A 22,340-nucleotide genomic window follows, 5' to 3' on the forward strand; every position below is an offset into this window, starting at 1 on the left:
GTTTGATACAGCGTTACTTTTGTTATAATCATGGTTAATGCCCTTAATACTTTATTATTTGATGTTGATTCAAATAAATGCTTTGAATTTATGATATAAATGTGTTATTATCTTTTACCTTCCTTACTTCCTATATCCGAACAGAACAAGTGTGTTTTTCATGACTTTTTATAAAGCAAGCCAATGAAATTGATAACAATAATATTTTGATGATTTGTACAGTGCCGTTTTTGTGCAAAATCACCTCAAGGGCGCTGTACAAATATATAATACATTTCTACAATGATCTATGTTATTACTAACTATATATGGAGATAATATACAGTACAATACTTGCCTGCTAGGTCACTTGAGATTAATACTTAATTAACATTAACTACATAATTGTTTATTAGCGAAATTTAGGACATGATTGGGTATAACTGGACATCTTAAAAAGGTAAGTTTTTACAATAAAAGATTTAAATTTGTTTTAGACCACTTTAATTTTAATTGTACCGGTTTCGGAAGCACGCTTCCTTCGTCAGGAGAATATTAAAACTAACCTATGATACAAAATATTGACAGATATATACACAAAAAATATAATTTAGGTGTTTGAGTGGGAGGTTAACAAAGGGGGACGGATAATTCCGGGAATACATACCGGCAATAACAGAGCGGTTTACTGGAAATATATCTAGAATGGGACTAAACGATAAATTAATTTGGTTATTCAATATACTAGCGTTATTATTTAGGGATTTTTTGATTTCAAGGGCTTCTAAGTTATCTAATCTTTTGCTTTTATTATTACGGTGAAGAATTTAAACCCCTGTGTCCTTATTAAAAGTAAGTTTAGACCTGAATTCTGTTGGACTTGTTATGGATCTTAGTTCCGGAAGGAGTTTATTCCAAGCCTTCGGCCCAGATACTCCGAAAGCGCGATCACCAACGTTAGTATTTGGCTTGCGCTTAGGTTCCATCAGTCTGCCTACAGCTGATGATGTTGCTGATCTAAGAGTTGACTGCCTCAGACCAGTGTTTTCCGGGACGCATAGTTCTGAGATGTAGGGTGGGGCCATTTCATTGATGGGCGAGTACTTTTCTTCAGACTCATTCGTGGATAGTTATAAAACTTGGCTATCACGAGCAGATGTAAGTCACTAGTTATTATGAATCCTAATTGTAAGCCAGCTGTATTTATAATTTAATAAATATACTTGTACAGCGCTGTTCAGGCGATTTTTCGCGAAAAGGCACTATATAAATTAGCCAAGTATTATTATGTAGACCTGGAGCGCGATTCCGGTTCTTTTTAACGACAGTAATCCTCGCCTTACCTTAATATTAACGCATTTTTCTACGATTGGTATTCACGTTCTCTTTTGACAGTTGAAATGCTAGCATTATAAAAATTAACGCTAGCACTAACGTCGATTGCGATTCCCATTCTCTCGTTGACAGCTCCTGTCATTTAAAATCCTATCCTTAAACGAGTTAACGCTAGCATGTTTTATGGAGACCGGTCGACCTGTCATTAGCAAAGCATTGATTGATAAATTTGCGGACTTAGTGACGATTATAGTGATATTAGTGTAATTTAAACAAAAGAAAACTTCATATTATCGTAAGTTTTTACTGTAAACATGATTAGTGAAGTATTTTTCGCATAATAATGCTATTATTAACCGAATTCGTATTTGCGATGTTTGTAAAATACCTATGTAACTTTCAAGACGCACGAAATTTAATATCAGATATCAAGTGATTTAAATTAAAATAAACTAAACGTTTATAGTTGTGTGATGCACATATTGCCATTGGGGATTTCCAGATAAATAATAGTAATATCTTGCAGATAAAATGGCTGCAGGATTTTTGGCTCTGGAGATTGTAGACTTGGAGGATAATCAAAACGAGGGGAGAATCCCATTTCGACGCTTAAGAGATGGTCAAAATCCGATGGAAATGGGGCAAACGGAATTCATTAAATTATTTAGAATTTCGAAGGAAATTGCCCATTTCCTAATTAATTCATTATCCCTGACCCTACAACCTAAAAGAAGACATGGCTTGTCTGTCCAATCACAGGTCGGTGCTACATTTAATAAACATAACTATTATTTAATCCATGAAAAAGGAGGTATGGTATTCATGACTGAAATTTATACTTACAGGTACTTACTGCAGTAAGATTCTATGCGGTGGGTTCGTACCAGCGAGGTATAGGCCACGAATGGGGCTTGGCAATCAGCCAGTCATCAGTTAGCCGATGCATTCAGAATGTTTCATCGGCTATCAGCCAAACATTAACGATAACGTGGGTCAAATTTCCTACAACTGCTGCAGAAAGGCAGAAAGCTAGGCTATTATTTGAGCAATCAGATAATCCTTTTCCTGGGACTATAGGAGCGATTGATTGCACCCACATATCAATAATCGCTCCTGCAGATCAGGAAGAGATTTACTTAAATCATCATGGGAATCACTCCTTAAATGTGCAAATGGTAAGCCCTTGATTCGGACCATTCTTTGTGTACCTACTTTCATATGTGTGAAAAAGTCCTAATATTGTAATTTAAAAAATGAACATTTCAGATTTGTGATCCGAACCTCATCATTTTAGACGTGAACCCGAGATATCCGGGAACGCGGCACGATAGCCAGATTTGGGCCAATTCTCCACCTCGTCGCATTATGGAGCTGTGGCATGAAAGAGGAGAAAGGAAAACTTGGCTAATAGGTAAAAATAAGTCATTGGACATGTAGTAAATAGTATATTTTTTTTATTAGTTCACAACAATTAACATTGTCTCCTCTCCACATAGAATAGGAAAAATTATAATCTCTCCAGAGATTTTGATATATTTATTCGATATAAAAAACAAAAAATGGAAAAATACATAATTACTTTTGGTTCTAAAAGCAATTAAAACAAAAATTAATTTTCATTTTAATATTTTTGTACTTAACAGGAGATGCAGGCTACCCGTTGGAACCATGGCTGATGACACCCATTCCAAATTCAGCCATTGACAGTGAGAAAAGGTACACCGACGCTCACTGTAGAGCTCGGTCAGCTGTGGAGAGGTGTTTTGGAGTTCTGAAAGGAACTTGGAGGTGTCTGTCTGCCCAGCGAATACTAATGTATGAACCCAAACGAGCTCATCACATAATCAATTCGTGCGTTGTGCTGCACAATATGCGGAGATTAACTCGCATCCATGAGCATGATAACCATTCTGAAACGGATAATAGGCCATTATCCGTTTCAGATAGAGAAGAGTCAGAACTTCCAAGGACACGTCTTGCTGAAGGAAGACGTGTAAGAAGTCACATCATCACTACGCACTTCCATAACTAATACTATCTAGTTTCATTATGTGTACAATTTAATTTGTATATTCATATAGTTTTCTTAATGTTGTTAACAGTTTTGTTTCCCTATATGATTTTTTGTGATATGTAGTAAAATAGTTTTTTGATTACCTTGTTTTGTATTACCTGTAATTCATTTATGTAAATTTCAAGTGCTTTTCCCCAGATTTCAGCCAAGTTTCATTCACTGTTGATTATGATATTATCGGATGAGGCAGTACAAATGAAAATATTCTATATTCACTAATTAAAATCAAAAAAGCCATCATGAAAATTACACTGAAAGGCTCTGTAAGAATTAGAAGTGATTTTTCAATAATCTTAACATCATGTCAATTAAACAACTATAACAAACAATAATAAACAATACTATTTTTACATTCGTAAATCCCACTCTCATTTCAAATCACAGCAACATTATAACGTAAAAGGAAGATAATATCACATTTATTAGTATTATTGTAAAATTAACGTTTTAAAACACAATATCAATTGAAAAGAATAAATAAATAGTTAAGAGTGAGACTGAAAACCCGCTTTTACAAAAAATACTGACTTTTACTCCCTTTTCCTCATCCTCTGTTACGTCTCTCATCTTCTCTCCTCTCTCTGTATTCTAGTCTACTTAATAATAGCATGAGCATTACAAAAAATACTGACTTTTACTCCCTTTTCGTCATCCTCTATTACGTCTCTCATCTTCTCTCCTCTTCTCTCCTCTCTCTCTCTACTAGTCTACTTAATATTAGCATAAGCTGAGCGAACTGCTCTGCTCTCTCTTCCCTGTCTCTTTCTCTTTCTTCCCTGTCTCTTTCTCTCGTTCTCTCAATTAAATATTTCTCGATTAAATTTGCTCGTCTCTTCTGGGTTTCTGCAATATTCTGTAAAAAAAAAATTCAATCTTGAAATGTAATCAAGTTACTAATTAGGAAGAAGGCCACAAATAATATGCAATAGTAAAGTAAGTTTTCCTCACCGATAAAGTACAATTCTGTTGCTCCATTAGTTTCTGAACTGCAGCCCTGGCTTCGTTTTGGTCTGAAAGTTTAAACTCAATATAATTGATGTCTCTCATAATTTGAATACTTGATTTTTCGATTATTATAAAAATAGAATTTATACGTATATAAATCAATTAAAATACATATTTTGATCTGCTTCACGTAATAATAATTGGTTATCCTGCGAACTTAGATTCGATGGACGCGAATCTACTTGATTTGTATAAAGAATTACCTGTCATGAGTCGAGGCCTCCGCCTTGGTCTCTGGGTTGATGGATGGGGAGTGGGAGGTCTGTCCACTGCGTGAGGAGTGGTCGGCGGTGAAGGGCTAATCACAGGGTTCAGGAATTCACCCCTCACTCCACCACTACCACTCGGAACCCACAGCTCCTCGACCACACCATCATCCTCCTGCTGCATCTCTATAGCCACAGCAGGTTCCTCACCATCTGCTACCTCCATCAATGCCAGAAGAGATCTCTGTAAAACGAAATAAACAGATCAAAATGTATCATTAGAAATTTATTTATGTTATTACACGTGTTATGTAAACTAGCAAAAGCATTGGGCATGATCGAGCGTGGGTATAGTCCTATAAAAATAATCAGAATACGTACATCATCATTGTGAAAGTTATCAGGCACGCCTAGTCCTTCTACAGCCACAGCAGGCTCGTCACCAACTGATAATGACACTCCCATCAGTGCGAGAAGAGATCTCTGTAAAACGAAATAAACATATCAAAATCTATCTTATGAAATTTCTTTATGTTTTTACTCATATTATGTAAACTAGCAAAATATTTGACATGAACGAGCGTGGTAAAATACATACATCATCATTGGGAAGGTTGTCAGGCACGTCTAATCCTTCTGCAGCCACTCTGCCTATCAGGCTAAATACTTTGTCCTCCAGCTCGGACAATGTGGTCCTCGCTGATGTGTTGCCGGTCTGCAGGCGGTCTTTCCGCATTTTGGCAACTTTCGCCCTCACATTCGATTTTAATGTGGTCCACACCTGAAACGAATATTTCATTACAGTTGACAGATCAAATTCACTACAACATTGACAAAAACTATTCAAAACTTTTAACTCACTTTTTGCCATTGAGTGGTTGATTTTGGTGGACCAGCGTTATTCAATGTATTTGTGAGATTTCGCCAAAATGCGGCTAAATTCTCCTTCCCATGCATACCGACAAAACGGTTTGCCGCGAAGAGCGGCTCAGCGACCATTGCATCGACCATTATCGTAAACTGGATGGCTGTTGTACGGGCAGATCGATTTGCTTTTTGTACACTGAAAGAGAATTAAATTAACGTCAGATTCTTAATTACACACTTTTTCTTAGGTTTGCACACATAATAATAAAGACAAAATATAATAATACAAGAACTGTATCGCTTTTTACTTGGTTTTTAACATTTCTAAACAAACGTCAACTTCGTACAGACATAATTATTTATACTGTTGATAATTCCGTTTGAGTCCTAGTGAAAAGCATACGAATAATATTTAAATGCTTTTACATACATAATATAGCACCTACTTACCTCATTTTATTGAATTCCTCAGCAAACGACTCAAAAATAACAAGTAAACAACTTGAACTGAATTGAAGTGAATAAACAACTTGTCAACTTTACTGGAAGACAAAAGTGATTCCCCTCGGTGGCGCGATTGGTGGGCAAAATTGACACTTTCAGTGGTGAATGAACAACAAAGTCGTTACTATCTCTCGGGGCAGGTACCTTTTAACAAAACGAAAATCTTCGATAAAGTGCTTATTTATGTTATTTAAAAATAAAATAACAACTAATTAAAATGCAATATAATATAAAGCAATTGTTTTACAAAGTTTTGGTTCAAATCTTGCGTCATTTGATTATATTTCATATATCTGTGTTTTCAAACAATGTCTCAACAACTCTTTACAGAGTTTTTTTAGAATTTTTTTACTTAGTGTCTCCGAAATTAAAAATGTAAGGCTATCACTACTTCGTGAATCGCTCTTAGTCCACAATAGGATCGTTACAAGCGAACTTAATGCTATCCTTACAAGTGATAGCGTTATTTGGCTAACGCTAGCAGATAGGTTAAGGTGAAGAGAACGTGAATCCAAACTTGAACTGCTGGCGATCTACCTCAATATTATTAGATTCCGATCGATCGACTCTGAGAGGCTGCAAGTATGTGTGATGCAGGATTGTCGTCTATGTAGGTAGGGTGTATCGTGGCGCAGGTATAAGTGTGTATATATATATAGGGACGTTGCATAATTGCATGGCCACCAATCCACATAGAATTTGGAGGAACGACAGAAATTAGCAATATGCATTTTTTTTAGTCAAGGTAGGTGGAGGTCTGCACTAAAAAGTCCATGAAAAAACTTATATTTATACAAAATTGCAAGTTTATTGGTTCTTACAAAAAAAAACGAGTTCTAGTTTCTAAACTTAACTAAATAATGCCTTTGGATATTGAAGCGTGGCACTGCATGTCCTCAGCATACTTTTCATACGATGGTACGTAATTACCGAGTGCTAATCGCAAGCACGATGACATATGTTCGTCAGTTAGTCGATTGCGATATTTTGAATTCTTCAAACTACAAATAAATAATAAAAAAAGAAGACATGAAAAATGGGAAATTTTTCTCGAGATCGACTCAAAAAGCACTCGCGATCGATCGTTTGAGCACCCCTGATGTAGAGCATTAATTTTTAATGTTACCGATGGTTATCTCCACTGCCTACAGCACACACTGTTATATCCCGCAGCCTGCAGGACTAATTTGCCAATGGTCATACCGGTGGAGAGAGCTATTTTTTTAAATAGAAACTCTTTGAATATTGACATATTTAACATCAACGAAGCCGAGTATAAGCGGTATATAATAAAAAAAAACTTTTTATTTTTATATTTGTTTTTCACATATTTTTCTGTTTGTGAATGCAATAACTTCAAAAACACACAAAAAAGTTTTTTAAAAGAATAAATAATTGAATAGAAGAAAAAATTTCGACGTTTCAAAACATTTTATCGGTTTCAATAGAAGCAAGATCAAATCAGTTTTCCCCATAGATTTTTAGATATATAATAAGCAATGAAGAGATGTCAAGGTAAAAAATGTACTTTCATTCCCACTGTAGATGAAGCTAATAAGAAAATAAAAATCTCAATTTCGATAGTAGATACATATCTTTAATATTCATAAATATATTTTAACAACAGCACATAAATAATAATTGTTAAATTGACATCAGTATCTTCAACAATAAGACAGTACCTACCATACTTAGCAATTCTTCTACAACGTTGCAGTATTATGCACCTATGAGACGAATCCAAAATTTGGGAAACATACTCCAATGTTGTAGATATATTTAGCTCAACAATATTCCAATATAAGTGTAGTAATTATGTGTGTGTGTATTTGTGATAAATAAGACACGTAGGTTCAGGTGTATAAGGTAAGGTTGTTTTTTCGAGTCTGCAACAAGAGAGAGAGAATGGACAACTTACATACTATTTATACTCCCATTCATTTGTCTCACTCAGGCACGCGGTCTCTTTCATATCCGCAAACATACAATCACTACAATAAGTTCGCTTTAATACATTTTATGACTTCAGATAGAACTGTTTCATTTGGTGAAATGTAAACCAAGAAGTCAAGACTCAGGATGTGCAAAATGTAGTTGATTATTGTATCTAATGATCAAATGATATTTATTTAATGTACTTAGGTATTAAATTTCTACGTTATTTTGACTGTATTATGTCTGTAAAAGCCCTATGGGCGTTCAATAAATAAATGAATACCAATATTACACTGTTTAATATAATTATGTGATTATATTATGAGATTCTGATCCATTGGAATGCCCAAAACGACAACTGCATGCGTCGACCACAAAATTCCAGACATCATTTGCAATGTGCCCCGCCAAGCAAATCGGGTGGTTTGCAAAATTGTCAACAGATGGCAGTAATATATTAAAAAACACCGAATGACTTTGCCACAAAAATTAAACTCAATTGCTCTAAAGTAATCATTTTAAGATCACCTACTAAGCTATAAATAACCTTTCTATTATGTACTATATACTCATCCCATAACCACGAACAATGGAGAGTAGAATAATAAAAGAAAAACATCTTGACGAAAACCGTAACTAATATTTTCTTTCAAGAATGTTTCATACTTCTCTTAAAGTAGCAGAAGTCGGGGACGCCTGAGGAAGACATGGCACGATCAAGTGAATCAGATACTTGAGTCAGGCTATGTCAAGAGTCAGAATAATAGAAGAATATGTATGAGACGATGCTTGAATGTGAATGAGGCAAAAAGTTGTTTGGCAGTCCGTCCTCTCTGCCTACCCCTGTGAAGAAACGGCATGATGGTTAGTTAGTTAAGAATGTTTTATCAATAACTTACGATATTACTTTCTCCCGTGAACATTGTTTTTCCGATTTTAATTTTAGCATTTCCAATATTGTATTATTTATTTTTGTTTAACCACGAATGAAGCGAACTTACACTTGGCAAACAGAATTTTTTTTGAAGTAAAATATATGTCTTAGAGTTGCTATAATAAAGTGCTAATGCCAACTCCTTATCACAATGATTATATCTTCGACCGTGTTTATTTTTATCATCTAAATTATTTTGTGTACCAAACATTGTACATTCTTTATTCACTGCTTTACGCGGTTTAGAAGTAGAACAATCAATTTTTTTTTCACATTCTGATAGCTTGAGTCGTAATATTAAGTTTTTCTTTTTGTACTTGGACAATAAACTGGTTTTGTTGTACAAATTTTTCTTATATCTCTCAAGGGTTGATTCCAAATAAGATATTCTATCTATTAAGTTGATTGTTGGTACTTCTCCGGATAATGCAGTCTCTTTATTTATTTTGTCTTCAAGAGAAGATATAATTTTCTTGGGTATTCTATTTATTAAGCTGGTTGACGGTACATCTTCAGGTAATACTGGCTCTTTTTTTACGTTAATTTCAAGCGAAGATGTAATTTCATTGGGTATTCTATTTATCATACTAGTTGATGGTACGTCTTCAGATGATGCAGTCTCTTTATTTATGTTGTCTTCAGGAGAAGATATAATTTTCTTGGGTATTCTATTTATTAAGCTGGTTGATGGTACATCTTCAGGTAATACTGGCTCTTTTTTTACGTTAATTTCAAGCGAAGATGTAATTTCATTGGGTATTTTATTTATCATACTGGTTGATAGTACGTCTTCAGATAATGCAGTCTCTTTCTTTATGTTATTTTCAAGAGAAGATGTAATTCTCTTGGGTATTCTATTTATTAAGCTGGTTGATGGTACATCTTCAGGTAATACTGGCTCTTTTTTTACGTTCATTTCAAGCGAAGATGTAATTTCATTGGGTATTCTATTTATCATACTGGTTGATGGTACTTCTTCAGATAATGCAGGCTCTTTTTTTATGTTATTTTCAAGAGAAGGTGTAATTTTTTTGGGTAGTGTATTTATTAAGCTGTTTGATGGTACTTCTTCGGGTAATAAAGGATCTTCCTTTATTGTAATTTCATATATAATTTCATAAGATGTATCATTCTCAGGCCTGTAACAATAAAATAGTTGAGAGTTAGAAATACAGAAAATTAGCAAAGTACTTAGTGGCCTGGTTAGGTTAGGTTGTGGTACACCTCACAAGAGTTCCCCTGTCTGTACGGAGTAAAGACAGGGGAACTATATCGCCTCCCAGCTGGGCAGCAATGTGAGGTGGGTCAAGATAAGGGATTTATTAAAGCAGGTCTTAAAGAGGCTCAAATCATATTTATGAAGGAGGAAAAACAGATGCCGGTAGTTTGTTCAGCATGCAAGCTGGATTACTAAAAAACGAATCATAGAACATGACCCATTCTCATGAAGCCGAAATCAAGTGTGAAATTGTGTTCCACTCGTGTCTGTCGAGTTTCGCGTACATTAACGGATGTACAGGGGATCAATGCTGCAAGCTCTTTCGAGAAGAAATACTGAACTACTCGTAGAAGACTCAGCATTCTTATATTGTGTCTGTGCATTAGAGATGGTAGTCGGTCTGTTTACAATGGATTGTCAACCTAAGAGATAACTGATAATAAACATGGATTAATTTATTTATACCTTTCGTCGGAATTTTTGTCAATTTCATCTTGACTCTTTCTCTTCTGCTTGTTTGGACTATTATATAAATTCAGTGTTGGGGTAGAACCGGGCCATAAACTAAAATAAAAGTAGGATCATATTTAATTATTTACTAATTTTCAACTTTATAACATTTACCTATTTAAATAATATTTGTTCAAACTTACCCCTGACTGAACAAGTTTTGGTTTCTAAAACATTTCATTTCAAAATGGTCAGAACATACAACATATGTCTTATAAAAATAATCAGCGCCTTTTACATTTAATACATTGTCGAAATCCTTTCTTTTGCATGCTGTAATCCATGCTTTTAATCTGAAACAATTATAAAAACGCGTTTTGAACATCAAAATTAACAATGATTTCGTCACCAAATTTGCAAATTGAAATTTCTATAAAAGTTGATCTGATAATAATATATATATTTTTTAACAATAATTAAGGTTTTATTCAATAGTTTTTAAGTCTTAGAATATAATAATGGCACAATCGGATATTTAAGTTGCAATTATTAATCGCAAATTATTCTAAAAAGGATAATATTACAATGCTCGCATGTTCTCCAGAGACATTATGTCAAATAATTACCGTTAATACATGTGTATTGATAATAATGAGATATAATAAAATTATTCTAATAAGGATCATATTAGAATGCTTGCATGTTCTCCAGAGACTCATCGGCGTTCCACTGGTTTACCGCAAGGACTACGCTCAAGTATACTCGGGTGGCTATTATGTGCTAAAAATAGTATAAAACAAAGGGTCGCTATCTGCGTCTGTCTGTTTGTGTGCTTAGTTCTTCTAAACTATGCAACGGATTTTGATAAGGTTTCCACTATAATTAACTAAATAACTAACCATCACACAGTTTCTCTACAGGGGTAGGCAGAGAGGACGGACCGCCAAACAACTCGGTCTTGGACACACTTCTTGCCTCATTCACATTCATACATCTTCTCATACATTATTCTGACTGTATACATGGCCCGACTCAAGTATCTGATTCACTTGATCGTGCCATGTCTACCTCGGGCGTCCCCGACTTCTGCTACCATTCGCATTCGCATCATATATTCCCCTTACACTCCTTTCTTCGCTCTACATGCCCAAAGCATCTAAGCATCCCTTTCTTAATCTTCATTATCAGTAAGAGAGAACTTTCAGTAAGAACTTTCTTCGTTTCCATTATCAGTAAGAGATTTTTTTCTGGAAGGATTATATATAAAATACATACCTATTACATTTATAGAAAGTAGAGAAAAATCGATGTTTTGTAATCAAGTCGAAAAAAAAAAATTTTTCCGTTCATACATTGCAATTGCTAGCTAAACCTTATAAGGTAGATCAAAATAATGTACTACCGAATTGTATATCTTAAAAAGGCCCAAAGAAAGATGTATATCTTAAAAAGGCCTACAGAAAATTCCACTATGTATGTCTATTTCCTAAGGATAACCCCCAGAAACGACGGGTACACTTCAGCTTGTAATGTGCTGAATTCCCGAAGCCTAGATAACTCGGGCAAACTTTATCTGCAGAAAAGACCACTCCCGAATGTAATCTTTTGTTTGAACGTGTTTTGTTTTTACGTGATTCAATTTCGAATGATTTTATATATATTATATGGCATTATTAATTAATTACGATGAATATTTTAAAATGAATTTCTTTTATTTCTTGACCCCGACTATGCACCATAATATCAACATTCAGTACCATTTTGGTCCCGTATGAAGGGTATACATATATGTTCAATAAATAAAAGTCATTGATAAAGAAAGTGGTTTTTTTTCCATTTTTTAAAGATTAAAGGGGGTACATTAAAAAATATTCATCAAATTTCAAAGTTGATTTCAAGTTCTGTTATTATATCATTTATGGCCAGTTGTTTTACAAAACTGAAATAATTACAAAACTTGAACACAACCTTCACAAAACTTGAAATTAAACTTCGTAATTTGATGAATTGCTCAAATCTGTAAAACAACCAGTCCTTAGTGATTTTTAGCTACGCCGTTTTCATTGAGTTTGAATCAGTGATTTTCATGTTTAAAGTAGACTAACCGTTGACATTGAATACGTAGTCACTAAGTGGTTTATTGTTATTAGGAGAAGATTTTTACAAAATAAGCGAGGGCATATAATAACTAAAGTTAGTCTATGTACTATAAATGTTTAATTAAGTTGTTTGGTAATGTAATACGCGAAAAACTATTAACTTTTCTAAGGTTGGTAAATATTTACCTTACCGCCGCACTTTTAATAGGCACAGATTTAACTTAATTACTGCAAGAAACAACTATTTACGTCGGGAGAGATGGTAAAAAATGCATTAAGATTCCATTTTTAGTCAAAGCTCAAAGATTCCCTTTGAAAAAGATCTTTGTGCCATTTAGGATATTTTTAGGATGTATTGATGTTTAAAAGTTTCGTTTCAATCTAAATCCGCACAAATTACTTAAATAAAGTGCGTAGTAATTAAGTTGAAACGAAGTGTAATTTCCATAATATGCGTCCAAAAGTACGACGGTTAGGTAAATATTTGACAAACTTTTATTATATTCCATCAACTAACCTGTCAACGTTTTTTGGCATCCTGAAAAACGACTTCGAGTCTTTTTGTTGTTTGTAATTGTTACATCCGTAAACTGCGCATACGGAACCTATTTTGTAGTTGGACATTTTAAAATATTTTTTTAATCAATATTGATAAAAAATAGAAAGCGCAAAACCCCATCAAGTACTATATTATTATAAATTCAATTATTTTCAGCCGTCCGAAATTCTATGCACAAATCATAAATATAGCACAAATCAACTTCTGTCAACTTCTAATTTTATGGGAATTCTGGATCTGGATGCATAATGCATAGATATTACACCATAGATTTACCACTTACATGTTGGATGATAACACTGGTTTAGTGATGGAATGATCGAAATATTTATATAATCGATTTTTTTTAACCGAAACATCAAAAGACAGTGTTGAAAGTTTTTTTTTTTTTTTTTTTTTTATTATTTATTAACGCCCTATCGGGCTTTTACATAGTAAGTTGACAGTATATGTATTTAAGTGTAACATGTACATTAATAAAATAGCTAAATATAATTTACTCATAAGGTATTTAGAAAATAATATGGTTTAGTAAATCAAAGTATGAAAACAAGATCTTTTTTAAAGCTAATAAATATTACAAGTTAATAACCAGCAAAAAGGTCTAAAATTAGTTGCCTTTTGAAACTCTCAAAGTTATTAACACCAAATATGTCGATAAGTTTACAATATTTGTTTGCAAGGTGATGAATTCTTGGAATTGGTGAGTACAAAGAGTAGTTAGTATTGAGGTTATTGTTACATTTAAAAGTGTCTATGCTTCGAGTTTGTCTGGCAGGTACATTCATATAAATTAATTCCAATAATTCAGGGCTGTCAATGAGAGATTTTATAATTTTGAATAAAAATAATATATCAGTTAGAACTCTTCTATCCGATAGTTTGAGAAGTCTGGTTTCGGTACGTAAGTTATTATAATTTATAAATTCGATGGGAATATTCATTTTAAAATTGATGTACCGAAGAAATTTATTTTGTACCTTTTCTAAGGCTTGAGAATGGACTTTGTAGAACGGTGACCATACTGTTGAATTATATTCTATTTTACTTCGTACTAATGAGCAATATAAATGTTTTAAAGTTAACACATTTTTAAACTTTGCCCCCATTCTCAAAATAAAACCGAGCATTCTCATTGCATCGCTAGTAGTTTCATCGATGTGTAAGTTAAACTGTAGACTTTCGTGGAATAAGATACCGAGATCTAGAATCTGTGAAACTCGAAGAAGATTAGCGCCATTAATGAAATAAGAAAAATGAAGATGATTTTTACCTTTGTAAAAACTAATAATCTGGCATTTACTAATATTTAGTTGCAAATCATTTTCTGAACACCAAGCAAATAGTTTATTCAGATTCGACTGCAAAATAGCGCGATCATTATCATCTTTAATTATTCTGTAGATCTTCAAATCATCGGCAAATAACAGAACTTTGACTTTGCTAAAAATATTTACTATGTCATTGATGAACAAACAAAATAATATTGGGCCCAGATGAGATCCCTGCGGTACTCCACTTGATGCCGCAAATTTGTAAGAAGTGAATGAATCAACCTTTACCGCTAAGTACCTTCCCAACAGATAACTCTTAAACCATTCAAACATGCTCCCTCTCACTCCCAACAATTTTAATTTACGTATTAAGATTCTGTGGTTTACTTTATCAAATGCTTTACTGAAGTCAGTATATATGGAGTCAGTTTGATATGATGTGATAAAGCCATTAACGATATCATTAGTGTATAATATTAAATTGGAAAGCGTTGATCTTCCTTTAATAAATCCATGTTGAATTGGTGAGATTACTCGTTTAAATTGAGATATCAACTTGTCTAGTACTAGGCTTTCGAAAAGTTTGGGTAGAGAAGACATTATGCATATTGGCCTATAATTTGTTACTTCGCTCTTATTTCCTTTTTTGAAAATAGGCATCAAATGACTAAGCTTCCAAAGGTCAGGAAACACACCTGATGAGAGTGACTTCATAAATAACTTATGTATGGGATGTGACAATGAATGCACACAATTAACTAGGAATCTAGGTGGAACTTTATCGGGTCCTGAGGATTTGCGGGAATCGAGACTCTTCAGCTTAGACATAACGTCCTCTATAGTTACTGTACAGTCAGATATATCAAGGTTTTCAACCAAATTAGAACAAGAGTACTTACTGTCTACACTATTACTAACATATACACCACCAAAAAACTCAGCAAACAGATTAACAGTTTCCTGTAGATTTTGTGATTGTTTACAATCGAATGACATAGTACTAGGTATATGAGTTCCATTTTCTTTTTGGGATTTAACATATTTCCAAAAGAAATTTGAGTCCTCTATGAGAGAGCCTTCGACAACACACATGTAACTGTTATAACATTTAGTAGAGAGCTTATTACATTCTGCCCTCATTTTTTGAAAGGCAATATAATCGATAGCCAGGCGACTTTGTTTGAACCTCTTGTGCGATATTTTTTTGACGTAAATTAAGTCAATCAGTTCTTTTGAGAACCATTTCGGAAATTCAGTTTCCCTATAAACTGTCAAAGGTACAAAATTTTTGATTGCAGAATTAACAATGGAGTAAAATTTTACAAGCTGTACATTAATATCAGCATCAGTGTCTAAAAATGACCAGTCACTCTGTTTAAGAAAGTTAGAAATTTGAAAATAGTCTCTTTTTTTGAAATTGCGAGTTTCTTCTATCTTTTTTACAGTGGGAATTGGTTTAAGATTAGACATACATATTTCTAGTGGCGGATGGTAAACATCGACGGGCAAAAGTATTTCTGTACTTCTCACAACACATATATCAGACACATTAGACAAGACCAAGTCCGATGTACGGCCACCTATATTATAAACACAATTACACTGAGTTAGTTCCAAGAACAGGGCCATATCTCTAACTTCCAGAATTTTAACATTGGAACAATAATTGTCAGTACTTATATTACACCAGTCGTAATGTGGCAGGTTGTAATCACCAACTAGAAGTAATTTTGTATGAGGGTATTGGGCGCAAATTGATTCAACCTCTTCACAGTGATTGCTGTAGCATTGAACGTCAGAATTTGGAGGTAGGTACGCACATCCCACTATTATTTTTCCGCCAGAAGTGTTCACTTTGACAAAAATTTGCTCGATGCTTGGGTTCTTCGTGGATATTTTTGAGGAACTGAGATTTTTTGAGATAGCAATGGCTACACCACCCCCTCGTGTTTTGGCACTTGTTTTAGAATTTCTGTCCGTGCGGTATATATTAAAATTAGGGAAGCCTAATTCAGCAGATTTAATTCCCGAGTCAAGCCATGTTTCGGATAAAAAGAAAATATCACTGCTGATGGTTGCTGCCGATGCTACCAAAATGGGAAGTTTGGTGCGGATCCCTCTCACATTTTGATAATAGCACTTTATTATTTGCTGTCGTAGTTTTTTGGTACACAGTTTATAATTTTTGGGACTGAGTTCACGTATTTGATTGTGATATTTGTTTCACCGTTTTTCTTCCTCGTGTCAAGTTCGTTTCGTAAATCCTGAAGTTGAGCCCTCTGCAAATTAGTTTGATCATTACTGGCCTTGATACCATTTTTGATTCTTGCACTTCTTGATAAAACCTCACGCGCCGATACAGATTCCTTAAATTCTATCTTAAATTCTATCTTCTAGTTAGCATATTATATGCTAAATTTGGCATAATTACTCCATGTTTAGCATAACTATTATGCTTTTAGCATATAGCATATTTATTTGGCTTATTTTTACAGAAACATGAAAAAATAAAAACCAATTTTTTAACTAACAAAAATGATATCGATTGAAAACCTGATGTCTCAATGGAGAAACATAGTTCACATTAAATGGGAATCCTTGACTTCCACTGTAGAGTTTTGGAATGAAGTCATGCAATATAAAGATGCAGCTAATAATAACCCCTTCGGTGATTTATGTCAGTTTGCAATGTCTATTTTAACATTGCCGCATTCAAATGCGGACATTGAACATGTATTTAGCCAAATGAGTCTGGTCAAAACAAAACTCCGAAATCGTTTGGCGGTGAGAACCCCGAATGCCATTTTGTATGTGAGATTTGGCCTAAAGAGAGCAGGAAAGTGCTGATATTCTTACACTGTTCCTGACGAACAGAGATGTACTTTATTTGAAATAAATCCATTTCAAATTTATTTATTTATTTATTTTATTTATTTATATATAATTTGTACATTTATTTATAACAATTACAGGTAATAAAGCCTAAGACGTTATAATTGTACCATTTATGCAATGTATATGCAATGCCAAAAATCTCGCAAATGCGCTATAGGACACAAAAAATAAATCTAATTTCTTATCTACCGCATTCAAAAAGCACGTAGCTCTCCCCACAGGTGAGTTCATTAATAAATTAGTGCGGCTTGCTCTACTATATAGAAGATTGTGATGACGTCCTCGAGAGTGAGACTCTGGTACAAAAAAATTTAATTGGGCCAGTATCTCATTATTAGATAAGTGACCGTTTATTAGTTGGAAAAAATATTTAAGCAAAGCAATACCTCTACGTGTCTCTAGGGAGTGGTAATTGGTCATGCCTAATATATAAATCGATGGGTAAAGCGATAACGTCCATAGAGCCGCGAGAATAAAAACCTTAAAAAATTTTTATGGACTCTTTCAATGCGTAAAGTGTATGTTAATTCATGTGGAGCCCAGATGATCGAGTTTGATTCAAGTACACTTAGGACTAGTGTGTTATATAATAACGTCAGTGTTTTTGTGTTACGAAACGGATATGAGTTTCTAATTACGAAGCCGAGAAGCCTGTATCCTCTGCTTATTAAATCATCGATGTGTTGGTGAAAGGTTAGTTTGCTGTCGTAAATAACTCCTAGATCTTTGATTTGATTTAGGTGTTGGAGAATAATTTCATTGATTGTATATTCAAATACATGCGGTTTCTTTGATCTTGTATACGAGACGATATTGCACTTGGGTGTACTGAAGTTCAAGCCATTTATTTTGGCCCAGTTTGAGACGCAGTCAATGTCACGTTGAAGGAGAATACAGTCAAGATGGTTTTTTATTGAACGATATAGTTTCAAGTCATCTGCAAATAGTAAATACAGCGAATGTGTGATGACTGAACCAATATCGTTGATAAAAATCAGAAACAGAAGTGGTCCAAGGATAGACCCCTGAGGAACTCCAGAAAAAACTGTGAATTCCAAAGAACTGGAACCCTTATAATAAACAAACTGTCTACGATTTCGAAAATATGAAGCAAAAAAAACAAATGGAAATGCAAAATGCAAAATGGGTATTTTCCATTTTGCATTTTAAATGCTTTTCTAAAAACCATTTTGCATTTTGCATTTTAAATGCTTTTCTCAATGCATTTTCCATTTTAAATGCTTTTTGCAACATTCTTCCTACAATCTCTACTCTTTTTTTCTTTGAAATAAGAGGTAATTCCCATTTTTTTTTAGTTGCTGAATTCGGGAAAATTATCGAAAAAATTCCATCACGTAAGGTTTTTCCGCAAAACGCAAAATATTATTAAATATAAGGGATTGCCTATCTTAAGGCGCAAAACGGGGTTTATTGCCGAAATATATATTTTTTATTATTTACAACTTATTATAAGATAATTTTAAGTTTTATAGACTGAAACAAAACATTTAGTAACTCATGACGATAAAATTAGTCAGCTTTGAATTATATATATTGGGATTTTCCATAGTAAGTATTATGAGAGAATGCCGGAATCCCCAAGGTGCCCACTCCCTTCATTAATTTATTTCTGTTCCAACTTTCGTAACGTGCGTTTCAAAAATGACTTCAAGAGGTTGTGTAAATTCTTCTGAGAGTTTTTGCTATATTTGTGGTGAATTTGTAGTGAAAAAACAACAACTAAATATTACTGATTTCATTAAAAAAGTATATTTTGGGTATTTTGGTGTGAAGATAGGGGACCAGGGCAAATCTTGGGGCCCGCATGGAGTTTGTTCAGGGTGTGTTGAAGGGCTTAAAATGTGGTCAAAAGGTAAAGTTAAATCTTTTCGTTTTGGTGTTTTCTTTGTGAATGGGATAGTCGTGCCAAAGCTAAACACTGGAACCAGAAAGTGTGGCCGAAAAGAACATTGAAGGTCGGAGAGAAAAAAGGGGACTTTAAATCTTTGGTTGATCCTAAAAAGGTTCTTCTACCACCGCTCCATATCAAACTTGGGATGATGAAGCAGTTTGTGAAGGCATTGCCAAAAGATGGCGAGACATTTAAATACGAGTACCTTTCAAGAAAGTTTCCTGGTCTGTCTGAAGCAAAGCTGAAGGAGGGAGTTTTTGTTGGTCCTGACATTCGTAAGCTGATGAAAGATAACAACTTTGAAAATGTGATGAACGATGTTGAGAGGTCAGCATGGAATTCTTTTAAAGATGTAGTTACGAAGTTTCTAGGTAATCATAATGATCCGGAATTGGAAAATATCGTAGAAAATATGTTGTTCAATTTTAAAAATCTGGGATGCTCAATGAGTTTAAAACTCCATTTTTTGAACTCCCATTTGGATTACTTCCCGGAAAATGTTGGTGCAGTTAGTGAAGAGCAAGGTGAGAGGTTTCACCAATATAGCAAGGAAATGGAGAGAAGGTATCGAGGTCGATGAGATACAAATATGATGGGGGACTACTGCTGGATGCTGCATAGGGAAAATATAACGTCCCACAAACGAAAAAGCACAAAACGAAGCTTCCAAACTAAAAAAAGCAGATTTTATAAAGATTTATAATTGTATATAATCTAAATAAAATATATTAAGACTTAAAATTAATTAAATTTGTATAATTTTACGATTTTTTTTCTTTTGAACATTCCCTACAGAAGTTGTGTAAGGCGGGTTTTCCCTATATTTTAGTTTCCACTTTGCGGAAAATCCTTACGTGATGGGTCGAAATGGATGGCATTCTCGAATTCAGCATACCGAAATACATATAATTCAACCATTACCATTTAGAAAAAAAATTAAAAAGGTCAATTTGCAGACCTGTGTAATTTACATTTTTCAAGTTGCTCCCTGGTAGAAGCCCTGGCAATTGAGTGATACCATTACAAAAAATACTGATTGAAATACTGAACATGGGGCCATGACGCTGTAATATTAAATGTTAGATAGCAGTTTCTTTGTTTTTACGTTGGCAACATTTGTCCCGCGCAAATTTTTTGTGGTTTATAATCCGTAGTCGTAGCATTTTTTGATTTACCATCATGTAATATGTCTGTTCTACATTGATGTCCATTATTAAATGACAAAACTGTTTAAAAATTCTATAATTATTTTAATTGTTTGACTTTAGAAACCATTTTGCATTTTCAATGCATTTTGAAAATAGGTATTTTGCATTTGAAATGCTTTTCTAAAAACCATTTTGCATTTTGCATTTTCAAATGGAAAAGTTTTGACCCATTTCCATTTTGCATTTCAAATGGTTTTGTGTACCCATTTTGCACATCTCTGCTGACGAAGTACTACGCTGCATTTGGACCAAAGAAAGTTACGACTCCGTCTCTCAGCCTTCCACATCAGCTGCTGTTCATGAAGAAGAAGAAGATGAAGATGAAGATATTCATATTTTATTTCACTGATTTTACTTCTAAATTAAATTTATGTTTGCTATTTTTTGGCATTTTTTAATAATAATAATAATAATACTTGGATGACTTGTATAGCGCCGTTTTTGTGCAAAAACACCTCAAGGGCGCTGTGATTTAATTAAGTAATTTAGCATTTTTCTTGCATATTTTTCCCATCACTCTATTTCTCAACAAATACTAAGTTAAATTTATGTTGGCTTTTTTTTGGCATTTTTTAAAGGAATTTAGCATATTTCTGGCATATTTTTCCCATCACTCCAGCATATTTTGAAGTAGTTGAGTTGGCAACACTGTCAAAAGAATCGAATGATCCATTCGAATAGTGCGGGAGCAATAGCTACGGACAGGGGCAAAAAAATTTCCGTCGGGGGGGGGGGGGGAGGTAGGATTCGAAAATAGAAACTCGAATATCAAGACTATTCCTATCGTAAAAAAAATTGTTTGCATATTCCGGTTGTAATTTATTTTCATTAGTATGGCAATATTTTTGGTAAGCAGGTACTAGCGAAATTTCAATCACTAATTTTCATTCCTGGCAATGATTCCCTTGTTGTCTGCTAGCAACATTAGTATTATTCCTGTTAGCCACGAATTGCAAATATTTATGCATATGCAATTAACATTTTTATAAATAATTAATAAGATTCGAATATCTACATACGTACAATTAAAATAAATTATTATACTAGTTTTTTAAGTACAAAGAAAAATATTTTTATGTACATTATTATTGTGCTGTAATTTTCATTTGCTGTACTTTGATATCTGTTTTATATAATATTGTAAGCTCCTGCTGAATAGCTACTTAGTGTAGCCAGTAGGTACAAATTCCCATTAATAATATTTATAATGTACCTCTTAATAATGAGATAATAATTATATGCCGTTTTGTTAAAAATAACCTCTAAATCTCATGTACGTTGTAGGCGCCTACTAGAACCCAAAACAAACCATTCATTCATTTGTAATTTGTATGCAATTCACAAATTATTATTAAGTAAATAAAGTTATTTTACTACAGAAAGCGTTTCATTTTAATTACTAACTAAGAGACACCGATGTTAATTTCATTCATGTTAATTTCAAATAAATTAAATATATTTGTTCGTAGCATAAGTAGCAGATATATTATGTTTATATAAACGAACACATGTCACTTGATGAGTTTAATAGGTATATACTGAATATTGTATACTGCCCGAAGAAGCTACGGTTGTAGTGAAACCCGATCAGCATTAAATATAAAAATGGTGTTTGCTAAGTTATTGGTTTATTTTATTTTAAATATACGCTACCCGAATGTCCCGAATAGATGATACATAACCTAAAAATAACATAGGTAGGTATTAAACCTTCAATTGTGAAAAACTATCACCATGAAAATCTTTTACACATAAAATATACCTACTGGAAACGTAAATCGTCACCTAAAAGTATTGGTAATTATTTACCTACGACTACCGTTTGAGAAAATATTCCGTACATGTTAAGTTAGGTTGGATTAGGTAGAATTAAATCACAAACCAG

General features: G+C 33.6%; 1 protein-coding gene and 1 long non-coding RNA gene across 2 annotated transcripts; both read right to left on the bottom strand.

Moving 5' to 3' along the window:
* Window positions 1-4,035: 4,035 nt before the first annotated feature.
* On the bottom strand, window positions 4,036-7,436 carry LOC149413679 (uncharacterized). Its single transcript, XM_089644546.1, has 6 exons — window positions 5,461-7,436; window positions 5,198-5,380; window positions 4,981-5,082; window positions 4,597-4,843; window positions 4,337-4,398; window positions 4,036-4,241 (listed from the first exon to the last, which is right to left on the bottom strand). Exons 1-6 carry the CDS (start codon window positions 5,608-5,610, stop codon window positions 4,056-4,058), a joined length of 930 nt encoding a protein of 309 aa, XP_089500672.1. The 5' UTR covers window positions 5,611-7,436; the 3' UTR covers window positions 4,036-4,055.
* Window positions 7,437-7,545: 109 nt separating this feature from the next.
* LOC149413680 (uncharacterized) lies at window positions 7,546-13,403 on the bottom strand. The gene is made up of 4 exons (XR_016304189.1): window positions 13,125-13,403; window positions 10,712-10,861; window positions 10,524-10,622; window positions 7,546-9,978 (listed from the first exon to the last, which is right to left on the bottom strand). It is a non-coding gene; the product is annotated as an uncharacterized LOC149413680 (long non-coding RNA).
* Between the last annotated feature and the right edge of the window lie 8,937 nt (window positions 13,404-22,340).

Source organism: Hesperophylax consimilis, chromosome 21, assembly GCF_061612785.1.
Source record: "Hesperophylax consimilis isolate HC1 chromosome 21, BYU_Hcon_1.0, whole genome shotgun sequence".
Taxonomy (NCBI): Eukaryota; Metazoa; Arthropoda; class Insecta; order Trichoptera; family Limnephilidae; genus Hesperophylax; species Hesperophylax consimilis.

Excerpts from the sequence above, each read along its gene's own strand:
- LOC149413679 (XM_089644546.1), bottom strand. The coding sequence starts at position 5,610 with ATGGTCGATGCAATGGTCGCTGAGCCGCTCTTCGCGGCAAACCGTTTT. Across the intron at positions 5,381-5,460 it reads CAACCACTCAATGGCAAAAA|GTGTGGACCACATTAAAATC; the intron begins GTGAGTTAAAAG and ends TATTCGTTTCAG. Across the intron at positions 4,399-4,596 it reads GAGGCCTCGACTCATGACAG|ACCAAAACGAAGCCAGGGCT; the intron begins GTAATTCTTTAT and ends TTAAACTTTCAG.